This window comes from Sylvia atricapilla, chromosome 8 (genome assembly GCF_009819655.1).
Source record: "Sylvia atricapilla isolate bSylAtr1 chromosome 8, bSylAtr1.pri, whole genome shotgun sequence".
In the NCBI taxonomy this organism is placed as follows: domain Eukaryota; kingdom Metazoa; phylum Chordata; class Aves; order Passeriformes; family Sylviidae; genus Sylvia; species Sylvia atricapilla.
In genome coordinates, this window is record NC_089147.1 from 15,621,776 (window position 1) to 15,645,494 (window position 23,719).

Consider the following 23,719-nt stretch of genomic DNA (forward strand, 5'->3'; position numbering starts at 1 on the left):
CAGTGCTAACTAATTGTTAATAAAAACTGGTCATCCTAGCTGAAATTGCACCAAGTAGGTTTAGAAACGAATTTCACATACATTTTTTCCAAAGAAGCCAAAGGCAATGTCCAAAATTCACAGGTTCAATTTCACAGTTTACAGAAGAGCAAGCTGAGGCAGACAATAGATCCTTCTAGTCAAAAAAGCTTATGTTTTTGACCTTTCCTAATGCTGCTTCTTTCCAACCCACTTCCTCACCACTACGCTGGTCTTCTTCAAAGTTCCTGGCCAAATTAACATCAGAGCTCAAGCCCATTGTGCAGCACATAATGATCCAGGTTAGATACACAACACATACCAACTGTGTATTAATTCAACCAAACTACACTGGTCTTCTTTGAGGTCAGATCTTCAGTTGACTTCCATACATAACTCACCAGCTGCAAGGCCAACACACATACCAAGAAAGAAAAAGTTATCTAATCACTGAAGCAACTGTTTTTAAGTAATTTTAACACTTTTAAAAATGTAAGTTGAATTCATGTTAGTGGTGACATGCCTGTGACATCTGTGACTTCTTGCTGTTACACTGGTAGCAAGCAATCTTCATTTTCACCCTAAGGAGCCACTAACAGGAAACTACCTGGGCTTGCACTCAATCTAACCCCCTCCACGAGTGAAATGCCCCAGTCCCCTCCAAGCCTACTGTTCAATTTTGACAGTTTTTGCATCAATATTTTGGGAAGCTGGCTTACACCTTCATACTTGGACAAAAGGTGCCAGCCATATGGTAAGAGCAATCACATGTAAGACTGAAACTTGTAGCCTACAGAGGTTCATAAAGAATCTGGAGGACAAAAACAACAAATTATGTCCTCAAGACATAATTACTGTGGATAATATGGACCTTCACCTGTATACCCTCAGTCACTATGGTTAAGAGGTCTTTTGTTTACATGCTGTCATACAAAGACTAAAACACTGTAAAGCATAGTCTCTCGTCATTATCCTTAAAACTGAAAGTAGAAAGCAAGCAGGCTCCTAAGAACAATACCCTACTGACTGGCAAAATAAGGGATGAATAACTTTAGCCTTGGTTTTGCCAAACCCCTGGTGCCCAAAAGGCAGTATATATGAATAAACAATAGTAGAAAACATTAAGTCATTATGGGGACAAATTACATCCACCTGAAATAAAGCTATGATGCAATTACAAGCCTAAAATGGTGCTATGCATCTCCCCATATCCTGACCTTCCTATAGGGTTTGTTTTTGGCAGATGTAGCAAATCAGAAATATTTTCTATAAATTCTCAAAGTCATATGCTGTAAACACAAGTTATAGCAAATTTAATAGTGACAAAATCAATACAGATTAGGAATGTTCACCATTCTTAAACATCATATACATTATGAATATATATACTGTATCTTTTCAATCATTTTCATTCTGACGCACTGTATTAACACAATCATAATATGTTTTATTAATTTATATGAAAAATACTTCACTAAGAAAGTAGACAAACTGCACAGAAATAGTACAAGTGTCATGTGCATAGCAATATAGCTTAAAGCATTCACATATGGCTTTTTTTAAATGAAACTCTTGGGGGAATGGCCCTATATGGACCCATGGTTACACAGTCCACATAATGTAAACTGCTTCACATCTTTGAGGCACTTGCTAATAATAGTGTTCAATCCCTGAAAAACAAAATCAAGAGCTAATAAGTGAAAATAACAAAAATCCCAGGATAACAGTTGTGTGTATTTGAAAAGATTTTAAAAATTTGTTTTAGTAGTGCATGCACAGAACTGAAAAACTGGGGAGAGGGGTGTAATTTCTGTGCAAGAATTATACCAAGTAACTGAAAAGTATAAAAATATTTACATGTTTAGGAATTTTAAGTATGTACACAACAAAAGCCCTGAAGACTCATTCTACAGAATAAAAATATAGCACATAATAGCAGTAATAAAAATAATATATTTTTTTAAATATATTTTTTTGTATTTGCAGTTAGTTACAAGTTATTTAAATCACAAAGTTCTTTGATCTTTCTCAAAATGGATGGCAATAGGGAATATACTCTTTCTTTTAAAACACATGCACTTTGCATCCTTTTTCAACCTCAGGTACAATACTGACATACAAAACAGAATGACTTGCTTATCCTAATCCAACTGATTTTCTTTTTTGAAAAACTTTAATGAATAATATTGATTTACTTCACTGGTCATCGTGCCATTAAAGAATTCCAATCTCGAGTAGCCTCCATCAGATGCCTCTGTCCATGCCCTACCCAACTATCCTGATTGTCAAATATTCTACCACAAAACCAGCAGCTAAACTTAGCTTTCAAGGTATTATTAGAGGTAGTTTTCACAATCTGGTAATTGTTTTTGCTAGTCTTTTTCAGTGTCAATTTTAAGACAAATCTTTCTTTTACAGGGTTAATGGGTTTTATTGTCCTCCATCTTTTTTGAGAAAAATCATCAGTAGTTACATCTGAAGGATTGCAGAAGTCTTGCTGCAGAAGAGCTTCAACAGTTCTTTTTGACAATAAAACCTTAAGAACATGTCCCTTAAATTTCGCAATAGTTTTCATTAAATTTACAACTTCTGGAACATCTGCATCAGGATGATTAAGCACAACAACTGGTTGATTTCTCCGGGGGCATTTTACAAGCTGGTTAGAATTAAAAGGAAGTAATTTCAAAGTCCTCACAGTTTTTTTTGATGCCCTTGATTTGTAAGGGCTACCTGATTCATTAACAATTTCAGCCTGATTCTTTTCCTTACACTTTCTGTGCAACACTGCTTTCTTTCTAGGAGGTTCTGGACAACTAGCCTTCCTTTTACGTTTGAAATTCTTCTTTCTTTGCTCACCCACAGTTCCTGAACTTTTAGACATAGCTTGTTTTAAACTAAGTTTTACTTTTGCAGTTCTGTTTTGGGTGCTCCATGTGGACTTCTGACAACCAGAGTTATTCCTCTTGTTAGCAGTTATTACTTGCATACTCTCAATAGAACAATTTTGCAATTGCCTCCCTGCAGATTTAGCAGGTTCTACAGGAGGAACACAACATGCTGGATTAGAGCTGGCCAAAGAGGCATTTGCTGGCATTAACCCACCTGTTAAGTTTAAGGCATCATTAAAACTAAGATTAGTTTGTTTCTGTGCTAGTGCAGGAGTAAGGAACTGCAAGTTATCCACCTGTAGTGAGGGCACCGAGTTGCTTACTGACTGAGTGTTATCAGACAGTGTATCCGAAGTAGGAGTCTTAATTTTCAGCAAAAGCTGTTGTTGCATGGCTCCAGTTTTCTTTGGTTGACAATTTTGATGAGCATTATCCTGAAAAAAAATTGGTTTATGAACTACAGGCTTGTTTGGTGTCATACATTTCAGAAAATGTTCCTGCTGTCCATCAGGCGAAAGTGCATAAACATGTTGTTCCTGTTTAATTTCCTGCTGCTTTACTGACTCCAAAGAACCGAAGACAGCATCCTGGTGCACTGGTAACACCTTTACAGAAGTTGTTTTCACAGACGACTCTGATGAGTTTGTCATTACAAGAGGTGCTTTGAATGGCATACTATTCAAGGAGTCATTTACTATACCACATACTTCCCCATTACAGGAACTCCTTACATTTCTAAAACTGCCATTTTCACCCTTCACTTCTGAAGCTGATATAGTTATTTTCCCAAATTCTCTGGATGCAATTCCCCCTGAAACCTGAGAACTAGCATTAGGGGCATTTGCAACTGTTCCAACTGCCCCACTAAAAGATAAAATCATTCCAGGTCCTTTATTTGAAACAAAAGATGCAGGTACACTATTAGTAACACGCCCATCTGATGAACTGGTTGATGGAAGAGATTTTCCGGAAACCACCTGATGTCTAGACTGGTTGGAAAGGTGGAAAGGAACAAAAAATCGTGATGGAAGGGACTGAACAAAAAGGGCTTTCTTCTGTTCCTGAAGAACAGGCAAAACTGGTGAAAAGCTGCTAGGATTTTGAGCTGCAGACAGTACTTTATCTTTTACTAACTGCTGCGTAAACTCATCTGTAGGAGTGTTTAGCAAAGTACCAACACCCGGAGTTCTGGATAATTTGTCCACATCCTGTGAATCAAGTGATGTTTTGGGTGTAGGTCTTTCTCTCCCACATGTACCTTCATTTGTGCTACATCTTGTGTTCAACTCTCTCATACATAAAGAGAAGTGTACATTAGAAGGAGACCTCTGAAAACCACACGCAGTTGCAGAGTTTTTTAAATGAACACAGGCTGCATTCCTGGTCTCAGGACCACAAAGCAGCTTATCAGAATGAAGTTTGACACAGTTACTCATCTTGCTGTGGAACTCTTGCTGAGAAGTTGGTTTTACTTTTAACACATCTTGCAGTAACTGGTTTATCTCAGGCGATAAATAATTAGCTGCCTGTTCACTTTGCAATGAGAAAACAGATGTGATTTTAGGCATTAAGAAAGAGTTAACACAATCAGAGGCATTTTCCTGGTATTTCTCAGGTACGTTCTGAAAGCCTTGCTCTGTGTTAGTGTCCAAATACTGTTGGCCATTATGCTTGTCCTCTGTAAAACACTCGCTGTCAACACTGTATTTAGACTGGCTTTTAAAAGACACAGAGTTATTCTTAGTGTTTATGTGTTCGTAAGTTTTATTAATATTTGATTGGGCTGACACAACTTTCTCTGCTTTTAAACCTTTCATGGATTCTGAATGTGAAGATGCAGGTTCATTTCTACTGTTTAGAAAAGAACTTCTTTTGCTATATTCCTTGTATCTGTCATCTGTTGATGTCCAAATGCTACATGGATTATCCAAAGGGTCCATTTTGGAATAGTTGTGAAAAGACAACAATCCTTCATTACATGAATCCACTGAGGTTGAACAACAGAGATTATCAGTTCCATTACTATTATTCAGGCCACCATTTTGCATTTTCAGTTCAGGAAAGAAGGGCATTTTCATAGGGTCATAATGAAGGGTATTTGTAATAGCGGGTGGTAATACCTGAGGATGACTTGAAGGACGAAAGCTTCCCCATGAGAAACTAGTCTGAGTTCCAACTTTTGTTACCTCTTCAAGTGGAGGAACAGTTGAGTCCAGCTTCATTGACAAGTAATTTGGACCTTTTCCTACAGCTGTATTAGAAGGTGCTACAGTTTCAGAAACACTCCTACCATACAATACGGAGTGATTTTGTTTTTCCACTTTTGTTTTTCCTGAATGAGGAGCACGACAAGAAAATGGAGGGGAGGTTAATGGATGAGCACAATTGTTCTTTAAGGTTGACTGGTCAGTTACATGTGGTATAGCACCTGAAGACAAGCCAAAGGAATCAGCAGTCTGTAGCAAAGGAGTTGAAGAACCATCTTTAACAGGATCAACCTTCTGACACAACAAATATTCATTTTGCTTACTTGTAGGTAGTAATTTTATAACAATATGTTGTTTTCCATCTACTATTTTAAAGCCCATAAATTTAGCACTGTAATTTGCTGGAACAGCTATTTTATTATTTTTAACCATCAATACTGTTGGCCCATGAACAGTGTTCTTCAATAATCCCAGGCCGTTACTTGTTCCATCATCTGCCTTATTGTACTGTGCAGTAGTAGCAGAGAGCGTCCCACCCATGAAATGACATTTGTCTGTGTATTTAATGTGATCTTTCTCTTCATTCATTTCCACGTCTCTCATACACTGGTTCAGCTCCTCAGCATTTGTCTGAACTTTATTCACATTTCTTAGCACTTGTGTATTTTCTTCTCCAGCACTGTCACTTCCACTGTTTATCTTCTTCCATCTCCAGAGTGGTTTTTTCGATGCTCCCATTTTATACCTTCTTAACACAAGCTTCAGTCCTGCTGGAGTCTTTACTATTCTTTTTTCATATTTATCTTTTTCCAGTTTTTCTTTTGCAATTAAGTGGTCTCTGTGTAAAGCTATGATGTGTTTTAAAAGATAATCTTTCCGTGATGTGCTGTAACTGCAATAAGGACAACCAAAAGAAAACATACTCGTATGAACAAGAAGATGATTTTTGAGCTCCTCCTCTGTCAAGTTTTCTTGATGGCATTTTCCACATTTATAGGGAATCTCTTTATGTTTGTGAATGTGCTGAACAAATGTACCCACATCATGTGTAGAAAATCCACATTTTTCACACCGAAAGTGTCCATTTACACAATGCTCTGATATGAAGTGTTTTGTCAAAGCCAACAAAGTGTACACCTGTTCATCATGACAGAGCTCACATTTCACTAAAGTGCTACGATGGACACGTCTGTGCTGTTTAAATGACTGAAAGTCATTAGCTGAGAAGCTGCACATCTCACAAGGATACAAAGGCAACTCGCCATAGTGTAACAGCTGAAAATGTTTCTGTAGGTCATTTGGGCTGTATCTAATGTTATCCTTGCACTTTGTACAAGTGAAATTCAGCACCTTTGCTGCAGTTTTCAACCCTTCTTCAAATTGCACTTCTGGTTTAATTTCCAAGTGGGTTCCTTCTGAACAACTGAGATTGCTTCCGCTTATTTTCACTAGACTTAAGGACTTCCTTGCAGTTTGATGCTTACACTGAAAGAGTTTTCTAAACCTATCAACTTCATGTTTCATCAATACCTCATTTGGAATGTTCACCTTGGGCAATTCAATTTTCACATTTTTCAGTCCATAAGTGAGATTGACATCCAAAATTGCAGGTTGAATCGTCATACTTAAAGGATCACTCACCAGTTCTTCTTTCAAAGTAATGTCTGTAGAAAAATTCTTCATAGCATTGTGTTTTAAGAAACTGATTTGCTTTTTGTCACAAAAAAAGTGTTCCTGTTCAGATGACATGATTTTAGGTTTTACTTTTCTTTACGGGAATTCTGGAGATTTAGTCTTACTTCTGGCAGCAAACAAGACAACTGTGCCAAGTTATTCTCAAAGCTCTACAACGTCCCCATTTCATTCTCCTGAAATTAAAAAAAAAAAAAATTACTTTTAAAACTAACGTAAATAGAACACCTATTACAATTCACTAACAAATATATGCCAATCTTTAAAGTTGCTAATTTTTGTAATATCACTTGAGAGGTTAATAAAAAAGGATGAGGCAAAAAAAAAGCTATTATACTGTAACTTTTATTTGTTTGTGTTGGGGGTTTGTTATTTGAAGGGGTTTTTTTTCAAAAAGAAAAATAAACTTGAAAAATATGTTTTAAAGAACAACATCTATTGAAAGATACATGTCATCAAATTTTGGGTTTCTCCCACCCTGTAAGCATAAAGAAATCCAAAGACCTACTTTTTAAAAATGAAGCCTGGGTTTATTACTCATTTGGGATTTCAAGCAAATAAAAACACTCCTTTGTGAGATGGGTCACTAATTGAACCTAATTGAAGTACTACAGACAAGTCAAAATCTATAGAACTTGATATTTTTATTACTCAAGTGAGCTACTCTATTACTAACTACTGTGCTTAAAAAGGAAAGAAAGTAAAATCAGAATCTGACAAAGTATCTACTTCACTAATGGAGACATGACCTTTACCAACAGCAAAAACCACCACAATGACCTACAATGAATTTTTCACATGCCCTCCTTTAGTACCACACAAGTCTGAATCAGTCAACCGATAAAAGTTCTCAGGTGTCTCATTGCATGTTCCGGGGTACATTGTAATATTTTCAGCACATGAGCGACAACAGTACCCCTCTATGGATTAAAAGGCTCAAACAGTTATGGTCAGCATCACTGTCTTGCTCCAGATTTCATGTCACTGTTTCCATAGCAGGCCGTATCAACGATTTATAGCAGCTCAAGTCCATGCTTGAACAATTCTCCTGCACAGAATGTCTACACATAATCAGCAGAATTGAAACAGCAGCAAAATAAACTTAAACTCTGAAAAGCAACACTGGACAGGAAGAACTGTTTCTTCACTAGTCTAACATTTTTTTACTAAAAAGTTTTTCCACAGTACAAGTCACAAAGTCACTTTCTTCTTTCCTAACAGAAGTTACTAAATTGGTAGCGATTCTCTCTTCCCCTACTCTGGTGCTTGCCCTGAAGCAACAGACTTGGAACTCATTAGATCATCTTATTTATTCACATTTAAACTGAAAGAATGATCACATCCTCTCCCTCACTGTGATTAAGTACAAGGGCTGCTTCTAGATCTCCAAGTCATCATAAGCATTAGCCCTAAGGTCTTTCAAACATTTTCCCACAGTCCTGGGAGAAGGAAGTATTTAGCATTAGATATGCAAATATCTGACAAAGAAAATGTAGATTGAAAAATTTTGAAGTCCATTTTCTTGTATCATGTAGCAAGAAAATTAAAACACTTTTTTAAGCACATGCTTTAATGCATTCCTTTGGAGAAGACACTAGCACTTCTGCACAATCCTTGAAAATAATAAACACAATAGACTTTGACACTATACAAAGACTCTAATATCAAGTAAATTCACTGTGTTCTCCAGATATGAGACCTGCAAGACTATACATCCTTCAACTATACATTCAAAAAGAAAAAAAAAAACAAAAAACACCCCAAAACAACAAACCAAAGAGACGCACACTCCCTCCTCAGAATCTCTACAAATGGAAACACTTTGGGTACAGGACTTGTATTTTTCTTTTAACTCAATGACACATTCCCCATTTTCCACATAAAAGATTAATACGTGGGAGATTACCCTACTTCAAACCTTGAGAAGAGAGCAACTCCTGTGCATTTACATTCCATTTCCACCAAAAGCGTACTGCATTAAAATGCATTTTCCTGCCAGTGGTATATCACTTATTTGAATAGAAGCAAGCTGAACTTCCACATAAATAATAAGTAACTAAAAGTTACTTGGATTTGTTTGCTTGAAAAACTTTTTTAACATACAGGTGCAACACAAAGATTACAGGCTGCATGATGCAATACATCATCCTGATGGTAGCTGCCCATCCTTCAGATTAAAAGGTTATACTGCCAGACACTGAAACCAGAAGTATGTTTACGATTAAAACTACAAAAATCAGAAGTGGATGAAGTGCTGCAAAGAACAAGGCTCAGGCTTTGTTCAATACCAAGCCAATATGGTCCTCAAACGGGCAACATTTACACTTGGCAGAGTCCCAATCTAAGATCTCTTTGAATTAATCAACCTAATAACTTAAAACTTACATGTGTTATTTTTGGGTAGCATGCAACCATCAACAAGCACCTGCAGCATAACAAATAAAAATATTTACTTGAAATAACCATTAAAAATTACTTTTTTTTTATCCCAGGGATCTTTAAATGCACATTTTCAAAGAAATCTGACTTACACGTTAAGAAAATATTTGACTTCAATTCTTCAACAGCTGGTTTTTTTCCACGCACACAGAAGAGGTAAGTATGCAAGACTCAGAAAAGGCCACAGTCAGGAGAAATACTAGAAAAGTTCTGGAAACAAAAGGAAAAGTATTTTAAATGGTGTAAATACAAACATAACTGAAAGAATAAGCTGAAAAGCACAAACCCCTCACACATTTATACCATGTGGATTTTTAATACATTGAAGACAAAAATGTTTTTCTCTCAAAGAACATCATCAAACACAATACCAATACTGTATATATATGCACAATATAAAAATGCCTATTTTACCTTAGCCACTACATGTCAGGCATTCATAGCTGGGAAGCATAAACACATGATAACTTTAAAACAGCATAGAAAGAAGTGACAGCTATCTCTGTCCATCAAATTTTAACTTGAAATCAAAAGGCACTTCTCTCAACCAAAAATTTTAGTGGCAAAGACTTAATTATAAATTTCTATAAAGGGCAAAAGCCTGGAAAGGAGGCAAAATATTAAATTTACAGTATCTGAAACAAGTAGATTTAAATGCATAATGAGTACAAACACTGAAGATATGTAAGCATGTGCCACTCACTCAAAAAATCCCTACAGCACCAAGTACAGGCGTAAGTAATCACTTCAGGCTCTCAGCCATAATTTTCTTCCCCCAAAATGCTGCAATATGTCCATCTTTTTCTTAAAGAAAGTCCAGAGAGAAAGTCTGAGCTATATAATTTCATCTAGTGAGAGACAGGAGTTAAGACACTGCTAAATTAGGTAACTTTTATAGTTTTCCCATTCTAAAGTTTTCTACATTCAAAATAAGTATCCCAGCGGGCAGTATCTTCAAGATTTCTCAAAAAAATACACTTATTTAAATTTTATTAAATAAATAAATTTTAAAAAATTATACTGAAGCATATCTCATGTCCAGTCCCATTCTATGCGCTTGCAAATTTAGAGTGGTGCCTTAATCTCTCCCAAGACCGGGACACGTGCAGGAACTTACAAAACCAGATCTTAAGAAACCCATAGAGCTCGGTCAGTCAGATACAACCCGACCAGCACAACGGCACTTTATACTGTAAAAACAAAATTTTTTAAAAAAAATCACCGAAGCACTCAGAGCTCACACACACAGACTGTCCGTGCCACAGGACGAACCTGCCATTTACATACAGAGTAGCTGAACGCGGCGGCGACACACGGCCAGCGCCAGCCCACCTGCGGGCGGACACTGCCTCCGCCCGCCCGGACTGCCAGGGGAGCAGCGGTGCCACGGCCGCGGCTGGCCGGGAGCCGGCCAGGGGCTGCGGCGGCCGTAAGCGCCGGGACAAAGCGCGGGGCGGCCGACGAGACGATGGCAGCTCGGGAGCTCCGACCGCGGGCACAGCAGCGGGCGCTGCCGACATCGGGGTAGGGGCTAGCGAGGCGCGCCCGTCGCCCGCTCCTCCTCGGGAGCCCCGCGGCAGCGCCGCCCCCGCCCGCCTGGGGCGCCCGCACGGCCCCGGGCCGGTCGCGACTCGCGGCGCGCAGCCCGGCGGAGGGATACGGTCCCTCGCCGCCCGGCAGAGCACACAAGGCCGTTCCTGCCCGGTCCCGCCGCCCCGGGCGCGCCCCGCAGTCCAGTCTGCCCCCGGCTCCGGCTGCCCCGCGAGCCTCCCGCGGCCGCCGGGGACGGACTATTTAATGTCTCACCCTCACCACGGGGCACCGACCCGTCCCGTCACGGCCGCTCGTGCTCCCTGCCCCCTCCGCTCCGCTGAGAGCCGCGCCGGGCCGCCCCTCCCGCACCGCGCCGGGGCCCCCCGCTCCCCGCCCGACGCTTCCCGCGGAGTTACCTCGGGTACCGCCACCGCCGGCGAGGCGCTGCCGGCCGCCATCACAGTTTCCATCCGGGGACTGCCGGGTGCGAGCCCGGCCGGGGGGCGGCCGCGGCGGAGGGATACGCGTTCACCTGAGGGATGGGCGGACGGCGGCCGACGAGGCCCAAGGGGCGAGGGGCGGGGCGGTTCCGGCAGGTCCGGCCGCCTTGGGCTCGTCGCCCCGCTCGTGGTACGCCTTCTCCGCATTGGGCACGCCGCCACGGGAACGGCCCGGCCGCCCCGACGTCCTTACCTTGACTGGCTGTGCGCTTCCCTGTGGCCAAGGGCATGTGTGGGCCAACGGCCGCCAAGAGCAGCGGGCAAGGAGAGCTCACAAAACACTCATAAATAAGGAAAGGCCTGGCCCGGAATGTTTGTGCCGCGCTCTAGACTGGGTTCGCTGACCGGCATAGACACAACAGTAGATACAATATATAAAGGGCTGTCTGTAGCAGATGTCAGCAGTTAAAGCATCCAGGACAATAAAAGTGCATCAGTTCGTTTGTTTTAACACGTTCAAAATAACACACAAATCAAAGCTGATAACGGCTACAAAGTGCTTGTCTTGTTATAAACACGGTATCATTTCTGCTTAGGAGCGGCACCAGCAGTGCTGGCTGGTAGGAGCGTGCTGTGTGTCTGTGCCAAGCCTCAATGCGCACCGAAAACCGCCCAGAGTAAGGTCACCAAGGAGTATGAAAAAGGCATGTGAGAAGCAGGAAATTGAACTGCACCATGGCCAGAAAAGGGTGAATGCCCATGACAGAAATAAACTGTAAAGATGAATTGTGAATGAAAAGATCATTGAAAAGGAAATCCTTTCTCCACTTAGGAAACAGTGATCAAAAAAGCAAAGAAGAGAAAGCTTGAGCTTTTGCCTTTGGGAAACCTGTTTAATGAAGATTTTACCCAAGCAATTCAGCTAAATTTTTCTCCACAAATCTTATGACATATTACTAGTTTCAACAAAGTTTAATAAGTGCAATATTTACTCATGATCTAATATGAGAACAGGGAGGAGTGTTGATGTAATAGAGTGTGCATGCATATACTAAGGGTATGTTAAACACAAACATATTTTTAATTTCTTGTTTCAATTGGCATCACTTATTTCCCTTGTGTCCTAGACTGTAAAAGAAAATTAATAGAAGCCATTTTGGGGTGGGTTCCTTGGCCCTAAAAAATATCTTCAAGGAAAGAATTATGTAGTTGATGGTTCTACTACACCCGAATCAATCATTCTGTGCCAAAAGCAAGCAGAGAAAAGTATTCTTCTGGTTTCTAATTGTTATAAGTATTGGAGAATTAATTCATGATTTATAGAAATATATTGTATAAAATCATTTTAATTCCACCAAATAAAAGTAATTGTGAAATTACAAGCCTCTGCCAGGAATAGCGGGAGCAACACATTTGCAAAACAAATGAGGGTGTCTCCACCAGGAGATGGGTCCTCTCCGAAGATGAGATTGTCAACGACCCAGTGATCAACACCTGATCAGAATCTTGTCTCCATCGGCCTGGGTGTGCATGCCAATGCCGGTTCCGTAAATGAAATCAGACGCTCAGCCCTGCCCAGAAAACCATTCGTGGGACCGGCAGATGGAGAGAAAAGAAATGTGAATATGAAACACCAACTGAGTGGACAGTGGGATGAGGCGATCTCCTTTCTGGCCGGGAAAAACTGTCTAAAAGTCGGCACTGCAAAGGCAGACTTTGTGAACGGGGAGGATACTGCACGCTGCCAGATCTGAGGTTCACCCAGCACCGATCCTGGGCTCAGTGATGTCCATTGATTGTGGGTTTTTCGAATTCCTATTTCACAATATTTCCTAATAAAATGGCATATTGATGAAATTGGGCTGATTACTTATTACATAATTGTTACCAATTTATGACCAAAAGCCAATTATGGTTTCCAATTGAAATTTTATTAATTACAGCAAGCAAAGCAAAAGCAGTTTCAGCGCTGGGCGACAGGTGGGCTCTTCGTCCCACAAACCCGCCGCACCGATCCGGGGTCTCTGGTGTCCTCTTATACAGTTCTGTTCCTTGTCGACGTGACTGTCCTCGATGTACTCTGCGCATGTCCATCCTGTGTTGCTAGGGTCTTGATTAGCCTTTCCTCAGATGCAGTTAATCATCGCAATTAGCGTGTCCCTGAAAATGTTTATCTCAACAGGAAGGGGTCAGTAAAGTTATACAATTTATCTATCTCTTGATTTAGTGAGCAGACATTCTTTATCTATCTCCCTTCATCCTTGATTTAGTGAACGGACATACCTTACTTATCTCCCTTCACTCCTTCTAGTGAACAAATGTACTTTATTACATCTATATCCCATCACCCTTCTAGTGAACAAATGTACTTTATTACAATCTATATCCCATCACCCTTCTAGTGAACAAATGTACTTTATTACATCTATATCCTATTACCCTTCTAGTGAATAAAACATCTATTTCCCTTCACCCTTCTAGTGAGCAAAGCATCTATATCCCTTCACCCAGATTTAGTGAACAAACACACTTTATCACAATCCCCCCTTTTTCTTTCAGGCTATTTTGTTTTGTTCATTAAATCGCTTTAGCTCTTGTCTGCTCCATCAAATAAACTTAACATGATAGTCATCTTAATTGTCAGCCTTAAACTAGTGGTCTCTCCTTTGTAATAACAGGTACGATTTTGGATAGGAGGGTCATTCCCACTCTTGGGGCATTTCCTGGACCATAACCTCTTGATTCCACTGATATCGGGGCGACCTCCTCCACAGTCTTTGTCTCCTCTGCCTCGCCCGTCGACTCGGTTGCTTCGAGCCACGGGGTGTACCATCTTCTCGGCAGCAAGAGTATTCTTCAGGAGGGGAGTTTTGCCCCCTTCGGGTTGTCTTTTGAATGTAAGTGTTCCAATTATGGTCTTTGACCTCTGGAACGTTACAATTGATGCTCTTTGCCCTTTTGCGGCACAGTCCTGCTATAATGTGCGCCACGAAAGGCACTGGTTCGTTTGAATGATAACAGTAAAGGTCCGGATTAACCCCTTCTGCAAAAATATTCCACCATTCATTAGATCCTAATATTAAGTTTCCAGTGGCCACCCTCTGGGCCAATGTCCAATTAGTTATTTCTCGTTGGAGAGACCAACAGGAATAACAAACTCCTTTTGGTGGGTACCCGTTATTACAATGGGTCCACCACCTGTCTTTACACACTAAGCATTGATAGCATACAAATGGATAACAGGTTCCCCTACAATATAAATCCGTACACTTTATTTGCACATCTTGTGCATATACATTCCCCTTATCATCCCTTCTAGCCCCAGGTAAATATTTTATTCTAAAGGTTCTATGCTTATGTTCCCTATCCATTAACCACTTCTCTTTTATTCCATAAGGTTAAACAATATATATGTATCCTTTGTATGTTTCCCCAATGTCTGTATTTAAAAGATGTAGAAGTCAAGAGGACCAGAATCAGTCAGATTCAATCGGTGTCTTTCTCAAGTGGGGTTCCCCCCCCCTTTACGAGCCAGTTTAAGTTTCAAGTCTCCGGCTGGGCTCTTGACCTCCCACTCGTCCTTGGGTATAGGCCCTTTTATGCGGCTGGCATGAGTCCACCCTCTCTCTGCAGTTCGCACCGCTGTATTGGTGGTCAATAATACCAAGTACGGGCCATCCCACCGAGGTTGCAGAGTGGTTTCTTTCCACGTTTTTATAAGGATCCAATCTCCGGGCTTTACCTGGTGTAAGGTAATATCAAGAGGGGGACGCTGGATTAATTGTCCTTTTTTTCCATAATTCTTGTCTGTATCTCATCAATTCATTAATATATGTTTGAATGATTTTGTCTGTAATTCCAGGGTGATCCTGTGGTATTCCAGCATCATAGGGCATTCCATATAACATCTCAAAAGGAGATATTCCTATATCAGCTCGAGGTTGGGCCCTAAGATTTAATAAGGCAAGGGGAATACACTTTATCCAAGAGAGCTTGGTTTCTATCGTTAACTTGGCTAATTGCTTCTTCAATTCCCCATTCATTCTTTCTACTCTTCCAGAACTTTGAGGATGCCAAGGGGTGTGTTCATCCCACCTTATTCCCAAAGCCTCAGCAAGGTTTTTGACTATCTTGGAGGTAAGTGTGGTCCCTGATCAGAATCTATAACCTCAGTTACCCCGTACCTAGGTATTATTTGTTCCAACAAAATTTTAGACACCGTTTGCGCAGTTGCTCTAGTGGTAGGGAAAGCTTCAACATAATGGGTTAGGTGGTCTACTATAACTAGTACATATTTATATCTTCCTACTTTAGGGAATTCAGTAAAGTCTATTTGAATTTTAGAAAATGGTCTGGTAGCTAAAGGTCTCCCCCCCAATGGCAATTTTCTTTGTACTGATCTGTTAACTCTCAAGCAGGTGGGGCATCCCTGGGTAATGTGCTTAGCTAAGTCGTGCAGTCCGATACACATGTATTTGGTGGCAAAATGGTCTATCAAAGCCTGGCTTCCCCAGTGTGTTTGTTTATGTAACCTGGTTAGCACTCGAGTAGCTATTGATTTAGATAACACCTCTCGCCCATCTGCTAAGTGCCACTTCCCTTCTGCGTTCTTTGAAATACCCATCCGGGTCAATTTCTGTTCTTCTTGTGTCGTAAATAATAGGGCCGAGGAATCCTGTCTGGGCTCCTCTTGTTCTTTCTGAGTTACAATTAACTCTTTAAATGCTGCCTGTTTGGCCTCTTGATCAGCAGCGTTATTCCCTCTGGTTTTAAAATCCACTCCCCTTTGATGTCCTCTGAGATGTACCACTGCTACCCTTTTTGGCTTACGTAGAGCTACTAACACCTTCTTTATTAATTCTTGATGCACCAAATCTTTCCCCTGTGAGTTTACTAGCCCTCTTTCTTCCCAGATTTTTCCAAAAGTATGTATTATTCCATAGCTATATTTGGAGTCTGTGTATATTGTTCCTTCCTTCCCTTGTAATCTGTTTAGGGCCTGCAATACAGCATATAGTTCGCAGGCTTGGGCTGACCAGGTGCCACTCAGGGGTCCTGATTCTAACACTTTAAGGGTTTTCCCGTCTATCACAGCATATCCCGACTTCCTTTTGCCTTCCACTACTCTGGAGGACCCATCTACAAAAATCCTTTCTCCCTCTTCTAATTCTTCTTCCTCTAAGTCAGGCCTAATTTTTGTTTGTTCTTCTATAGTCTGGAGACAATTATGTACTAATTTTGTGTCATCTGGTTCCCCATACAAAAATTGTGCAGGATTTTGCAAGCTGGTAGTTTCTAAAGTCAGATTGGGGGCTTCTAGTAAGATACTTTCATACTTTAAGAGCCGAGTATCCGATATCCATTTCTCAGCCTTTTGTTGGAGTACATTCCTAACATTGTGGGGAGATAGTACTTTAAGATTGCTATTGAAAGTGATTTTTTTAGCTTCCCCTACCAGGAGGGCACATCCTACTATTGCCTGTAAGCAAGTGGGCCATCCCCGGCTCACAGGATCTAATAACTTTGACAAGTATCCCACCGGCTTCTTTTTCCCTGCCCAATCTTGGGTTAGGACCCCATAAGCTGTACCATTATCTATGTTGACAAACAGATAAAAGGGTCTTTTTAAGTCTGGTAGGCTTAGGACCGGAGCGTTAACGAGATCCTCCCGTAGCCTCTGTAGTTTTCCCTTATCTTCCTCACTCCATTTTAATAACCCGTCTGTGCTAAGTTTCTGGTACAGGAACTTTATCTTGCTACTATAGTTCTCAATCCATTGCCTACAGTACCCTACTAACCCCAGCAATTGTCTGATCTGCTTCTTATTCCCCGGAGTTGGTAAGGATAATATTCCTTTTATTCTTTCCGGATCTATCTTTTTTTCCCCCTTACTGATATAATGGCCCAAATATCTCACTTCTTCTTCTACAAACTGTAATTTCGTTTTTGATACTTTAAGTCCTTTCAATCCCAAAAAATTTAACAATTTAATGCTTTCTTTTCTGACTTTTTCTTCCTCTTTTCCTGCAATCAATAAATCATCCACATATTGGATTAATGTTATTTCAGGGTGGGGTTGATATTCTTGCAGGAGTTGCTCCAGGGCCTGCCCAAATAGATTGGGTGACTCCGTGAAGCCCTGGGGAAGAACTCGCCACCTTAATTGTTGTTTTCTATTGGTATCAGGATCCTCCCATTCAAAGGCAAAGTAATCTCTACATGATTCGTCCAGGGGGCAGGCCCAAAAGGCATCTTTTAGGTCAATCACACTATACCATAAATTATCAGGTCCCAGTTTGCTCAGTAGGGTATATGGATTCGCTACCACCGGGAACCGGGAAACCGTTCGCTTATTGATTTCCCTTAAATCATGGACTAGTCTGTATGTCCCATCCGGTTTTTTTACTGGTAAGATGGGAGTGTTAAATGGGGACATGCAGGGTTCTAGCAATCCCCTGTTTATTAATCTTTCTACTTCAGGCTTTAATCCTCTCCTACCTTCCAAGGATATAGGGTACTGTTTTAATTTTATCGGGATCTCAGGGTTTTTAATTTTGACCATAAAGGGAGGTATCTTTAATTGTCCTGCACTTTCAGGTGTATACCAAACTTCAGGATTTATTTCTTGTTCATCTTCTACTCTAAGAGGACAGAGTCTTATTTTCAGTTCTTTTCCCTTAACTTCCAAATTTATTCCCAATTCAATTATCAAGTCTCGTCCCAATAGATTAAATTCAGCTTCGGGTACTATCAAAAAATCCCCCACCCCCAGTTTGGATTCTGCTTCTATTAAAATGTCTTTAGCCACCCCGGCTTTGAACGGAATCCCACTCGCTCCCACAACGAGGGCTGTTTCCCGTGATGAATTACACCCGGGAGGCAGACTCTGTAAGGTGGACCTTTCAGCCCCCGAATCCACCAGAAACTCTACCTCCTTAGCTTGGGGACCTAGTTTTAATTTTATCAAGGGCTCTGGATGTTTCGGGGTCCCCAATATGTAGAGCCCCTGACTCCCCTAATCTTCTTTAAACATTTTTTCATCCTGTATCCTGACTCTGCAGTCTCTTTTAAAGTGTCCCCGTTTACCACAATAGAAGCAAGTCTTTTCTTCTTTCTTCTCTACCGGTCCCCCTTGCTTTGGGGGTGGTCTCCGGGTTCTCTCCCCCTTACCCTGCCTATCCGATTCTCTACTTTCCCTGACTGCAGCCACCATCATTCTAACTTGTCTCTTATGACCCTCTTCTTCCCTCCTAACATATACCCTCTGTGCTTCTCTTAATAGCTCATCCAAACCTCTATCTTGCCAATCTTCCAATTTTTCAAGTTTCTTCCGAATATCCTCCCATGATTTTGCTACAAAATGTGTTTTTAGTAATGCTTGTCCTAACGGTGTTTCAGGGTCTAGGCCCGAATACAACTGCAGATTTTTTCGTAATCTCTCCAGCCATTCCGTGGGGGTTTCATCTTTCTTTTGTCTTTCATTGAATGCTTTATTAATATTTTGGCCTCTTGGAACAGCCTCTCTAATACCCTGGATGATAATAGTCCTAAGGTCTTGCATGTGTCCTCTATGGTTTTGGTCTTGATGATTCCAGAGAGGATTCTGTAAGGGCCATTTGGTATCGGCTAAGGGCCCCTGGACATGCTGGGCGTCCCAAATGCGCATCCCAGCACGTCTGATCATATTCTTTTCCTCTGCGGTAAATAATATGTTCAGAATGGACTGCAACTCCTCCCATGTGTATATGTTAGGTCCTAGGAATTGATCCACTCTTTCTGCTACCCCTAAAGGGTCTTCCAGGATGTTTCCCATCTCTCTTTTAAAATCCCGTACGTCACCTGAGTTAAGAGGTACGGATATAAATCCCATCTGTGGTTGGGGACCCCCCATCGGCATTTCCCTTAAGGGAAATAGGTTATGTTGCCGGGTTTTGCTACGTGTTTGCGGTCCCTGCTCCAGTTCCTCCTGCTCACTTTGCTCGGGGTGAGGCGGAGGGGGAGCCAGTGGTGACGGGGGTATATAAGGTGGGGGTCCCATGGGAATTTCTTCCTCTTTTCGAGCCTTATGTTCCTTAGATCTTTTTTCCTCTGAAAGTTTGAAAATAGCGACCCCTGGTGTCGTCAGCCAAACTGCCGCATAGTCACTTTCCTCCTGACTGAAAGGGGTTTTGGAGTTCACCCAAAAGTTCAATAACTGCTGTACCCTATCATCAGCTGACCCATACATCGGCCAACACACATCTTTTGATATTTTCTGCCCTCCCCAAACCTTTACACAATAATGTATCATTTTAGACTTATCTTTCTCCCTTATCCCGGGATAATGTTCCCAATTCTCCAGCATGAATCCTAGCGGGGAGTTCCTAAGTACTGGAGGGGGCTTTATGGGTGGAGGGGGCTTGCTTTTCCCCTGTCCCATCTTCCGGAGTGCCTTCTTTTCACACGTATTCACTCGCTTCCCCTGGTTCGTGGCTCACGCCCTCGCGGGCAATGAGAAACGCACTACTGAGGGTCCGCTCTCACTTGGGAAATCCGGCTGCCGGTTTCCCTCTCACGCACACATCATACGTCACACTCCGGGATTCCCGACCCCGACCGAACGGATTCCCCTGCTCAACGGGCAGTACTCACGCGCTCCTGCGTCTTCGTCCGGACTCCTGTGCACAGAATTTATAGGGTCGACCGGTCTTTTCCCTGCCTTTGCTTTGAATTTCGGATCGTCGGTGGGAGTGGGGTGAAGACCGGGAGCCAAGGCCACCTATTATTGTAGGTGGGGCGCCTCCTCAAGCCCCTCACGAGTCCACCAGCATTCCCATCCGAGTCACGGCACCAAATTGTTACCAATTTATGACCAAAAGCCAATTATGGTTTCCAATTGAAATTTTATTAATTACAGCAAGCAAAGCAAAAGCAGTTTCAGCGCTGGGCGACAGGTGGGCTCTTCGTCCCACAAACCCGCCGCACCGATCCGGGGTCTCTGGTGTCCTCTTATACAGTTCTGTTCCTTGTCGACGTGACTGTCCTCGATGTACTCTGCGCATGTCCATCCTGTGTTGCTAGGGTCTTGATTAGCCTTTCCTCAGATGCAGTTAATCATCGCAATTAGCGTGTCCCTGAAAATGTTTATCTCAACAGGAAGGGGTCAGTAAAGTTATACAATTTATCTATCTCTTGATTTAGTGAGCAGACATTCTTTATCTATCTCCCTTCATCCTTGATTTAGTGAACGGACATACCTTACTTATCTCCCTTCACTCCTTCTAGTGAACAAATGTACTTTATTACATCTATATCCCATCACCCTTCTAGTGAACAAATGTACTTTATTACAATCTATATCCCATCACCCTTCTAGTGAACAAATGTACTTTATTACATCTATATCCTATTACCCTTCTAGTGAATAAAACATCTATTTCCCTTCACCCTTCTAGTGAGCAAAGCATCTATATCCCTTCACCCAGATTTAGTGAACAAACACACTTTATCACAATAATTAATTACATTTTTCTAAGCAGAAAGGGTGGGGGGGGGGATAGATATCCATTGTGTTTTAGAGGATCTGAAAACTTAACTGCAACTGGAGAAAAAGAAAGAGAAACAGCATAGTTCTGAATGAAACCCTAAAGTCAGAAAAGATAACATAAAAGAATGATCCATGAAAATCATTAGTCTAATGAGCCACTACAGTATGAAATTAGTGTTAGAATGCCAGTGTTCCTAAAGTGAAATTAAAATATACATCATATTGTCAACTATTAATCCAAATCAATTTACGTATGAGAAAAAGTATTTTATCTGTATTTTATTACTTTGTAATTCAAATTTAAAAACATATGAGCGCCAAGCAGAAGAAAAAAAATCATCTTGTGGAATAACACCAACAGGAGACAAGAAATTAATATGAAAGGCTAATGCCTAATTTATCATATCCATTGAAATTCTTCGTTGCTCAAGGAATCAAAAAAGATCACATGAAAACACACTATTTAATAAAATTCTACTGGGATTAGAATCCGTGTAGGAATATATGGGGGAAAAAAGGTGGCAATCCAACGAAAAACTACAACAATGGGCAACCCCACTGTGCAGGAATAACAGGAACCCCTTATAAACTACCACAAAAGAGGCTGCCTTACTACTGAAGAGTTAAAGAAAGAGGGCAAAAAGAAATGCCTTTTTACCAAGCTCAGAGCAGAAACTAAACTGAAAGCCATCAAGGAAATCCAGGGAAGACTAAAATCTTAACAAGAGGTCCAGAAATTATCCTGATGCTGGCAGTTGAACCCCATGTGGCATGAACTGTGACATGAGATCCATGTAATATTCTAGTCCTTCACTCTTTTTCAGAAACTAAATTGAATTTGGTCCACTTTTCTTTAGGACATTCTGTAAAAATTATGTTCAACTGCAAGACAGTCTGTGTTCGGTAAAACACAATATCCCATAACAGTTTTTACTTTTCACCAAAAGAAATTGCTCTGACATCTGCAGTCAGTTTTGGGTTTGGTGGATTTTGGGTTTCTTGACTTGTTGGGTTGGGTTTTTTTCTGAGCGTTGGCTATTGTGTCCAAAAAAATATGTAAACTATGTAGTATTTTGGAAGCTTTAAGGGTATTTGTACTGTCCCAGTGTGCATTACATCATATTACTCTTTGCATCTGAACTAGAAACAATGATAGGGATTCCTACTATGTCTCATTAGCATTAGTCTGATATAAATTATTAGAGCAATTAGGTCCAAATAAGTAGCCTTTATAATGTGACTTTTATTATTGTTGCTATTAGTTCTATATTTGTGATGTTTTAAAACTGAAAATTTAATGGTTTCCTCTAGTATATGGACAGTACTACATTCCTGATTTTCTTCAGATATTCACCTTATTTATGGGTAGCAGAATGGTTTGGAGCAATTTATTTCATAATCTGCTGGACTATCAGAAATAATTTCTATCAGAAATTATTTCACACCAAATAATTGGGAATGGTGGATATATTTCCTCAGAAACACTGGGGGAAAAAAACCCCAAAAACCTATGTTTTCAAAAGTATATGCTAAGGCAAAAACCAACCATGAATAACCAAATGAGTCTATGAACTAATTTTCTTAGGAGAACCACTTCTTCTTAAAGTAAAGTTGCTCATGCATTTGCCTGAAATCACTGAATTTGTTCAAAAATGGGAAAGAGCTTCCTCCTCAGTTAGAAATAATTAAGTGTTGCTGCTAGTGTGTTCTGTATTTCAGTTACAAGAAAGTGGAAATACCTGGCTTAAGGTGAAAACATTTTTTCAGTTAGATTTTCACTTTTGAGATTATTCAGTGTTGCTTTGTGTGATAGCTAATTTTCCATTTTTGATCTATGGCAATTTTTATCTTGGTTCTCTCACATTTTTTCTTCAATCTAATATGAATTTAAACTAATAAAGTTTACAAAATCTATACAATAATCAAATATTCATGTATTCTATGCTTTTCTTAGAGTTTCTATGACTTTCCTCTGTAAGGACATATGAGTTATTCAACTCATAAATCCTGTAAAAAATTGGTGTCCCATATGCCGCCTTCTATTCTTTCACTTAAAACACCATTTTTAAGTAAAAAATAACATTTCAAACACAATCATGCAGCTATTTCATTCTATATTGCACTAAAACTCCTAGCTGTGATCATAGTGGCTTTGCTACTGTTCATTTTATTCAATAATCTTTTCTACTGACACTTTTGAGACAATTTGACAGTCTTTTGCACATATTTCATGAAGAAGGGTTGGAATGCAGAAACCGCCACAAGTCTGTTCTTGCAGATGCAAATTCATTTTGTTTTTTTCTCCAGTGGTTTGAAATTCTGAGTGCTCATATATTGGCTGTACAGGTTTACTGGAAGAGATCCTATTTCTGATAGTTTCCTTATGATGCGAACTAAATCATTCCATAATTATAGCAGATAAAATTCTGAATCACTTTGTGACTTTTAGTGACAGTAAATAAAACTTAATCTCATGCATTTTTTCTATGCCAGCTTTTAATAAATATATTAAATATATCATTTATAAAATAAAATTAATTGATCTTTCTTTCCTGGTTCGTATGTAGTGAGATTATAAACCATATTCTTACATACTGCTTGGCAGCTAGAGCTGTGACTCAGTGTCTCCAGAACAGCTGCAGCGATTATCTGTTTCTGCAGAAGACAACAAGTTCTGAATATGTCCATGAAAAGTATATTAAAAAATATGCCTGTCTTCATGGTACAACTGGGTGGGTGATATTACAGGTAGCAGAGGCTGGAAATTCATGAAAGAAGGAACCTGGGGCTAAACATACTCAGATGTAGGAAAATAATGCTTAGGAATCGACAGGTCTTACTTAGCCTTGGCAGACTACTCAAGGACAGTCTTTGAATGATAAGCAAGAAAGAATTAAGATTCTATTTCTTTTTAAGAACATCAGGTTCACAGGAATTAAAAAATATCTATTGTGACAGTAACAATAAGTCTGAGTC

General features: G+C 40.4%; 1 protein-coding gene across 3 annotated transcripts; it reads right to left on the reverse strand.

Moving 5' to 3' along the window:
• Positions 1–1,305: 1,305 nt before the first annotated feature.
• ZNF518A (zinc finger protein 518A) lies at positions 1,306–11,283 on the reverse strand. 3 transcript variants are annotated; one of them, XM_066323801.1, is made up of 4 exons: positions 11,194–11,283; positions 9,337–9,454; positions 3,121–6,981; positions 1,306–1,688 (listed from the first exon to the last, which is right to left on the reverse strand). In XM_066323801.1, the coding sequence occupies exons 3-4, from the start codon at positions 6,860–6,862 to the stop codon at positions 1,669–1,671; spliced, it is 3,762 nt and encodes a 1,253-aa protein (XP_066179898.1). In that variant the 5' UTR covers positions 6,863–6,981; positions 9,337–9,454; positions 11,194–11,283; the 3' UTR covers positions 1,306–1,668. The 3 variants fall into 3 exon arrangements, with proteins under 3 accessions (XP_066179898.1, XP_066179896.1, XP_066179897.1); XM_066323799.1 differs by having other exon boundaries at positions 1,306–6,981; XM_066323800.1 differs by lacking the exon at positions 9,337–9,454 and having other exon boundaries at positions 1,306–6,981; positions 11,194–11,274.
• Positions 11,284–23,719: the final 12,436 nt, after the last annotated feature.

What these genes read in the sequence shown, in the direction of transcription:
- ZNF518A (XM_066323799.1), bottom strand. Translation starts at nt 6,862, where the DNA reads ATGTCATCTGAACAGGAACACTTTTTTTGTGACAAAAAGCAAATCAGT.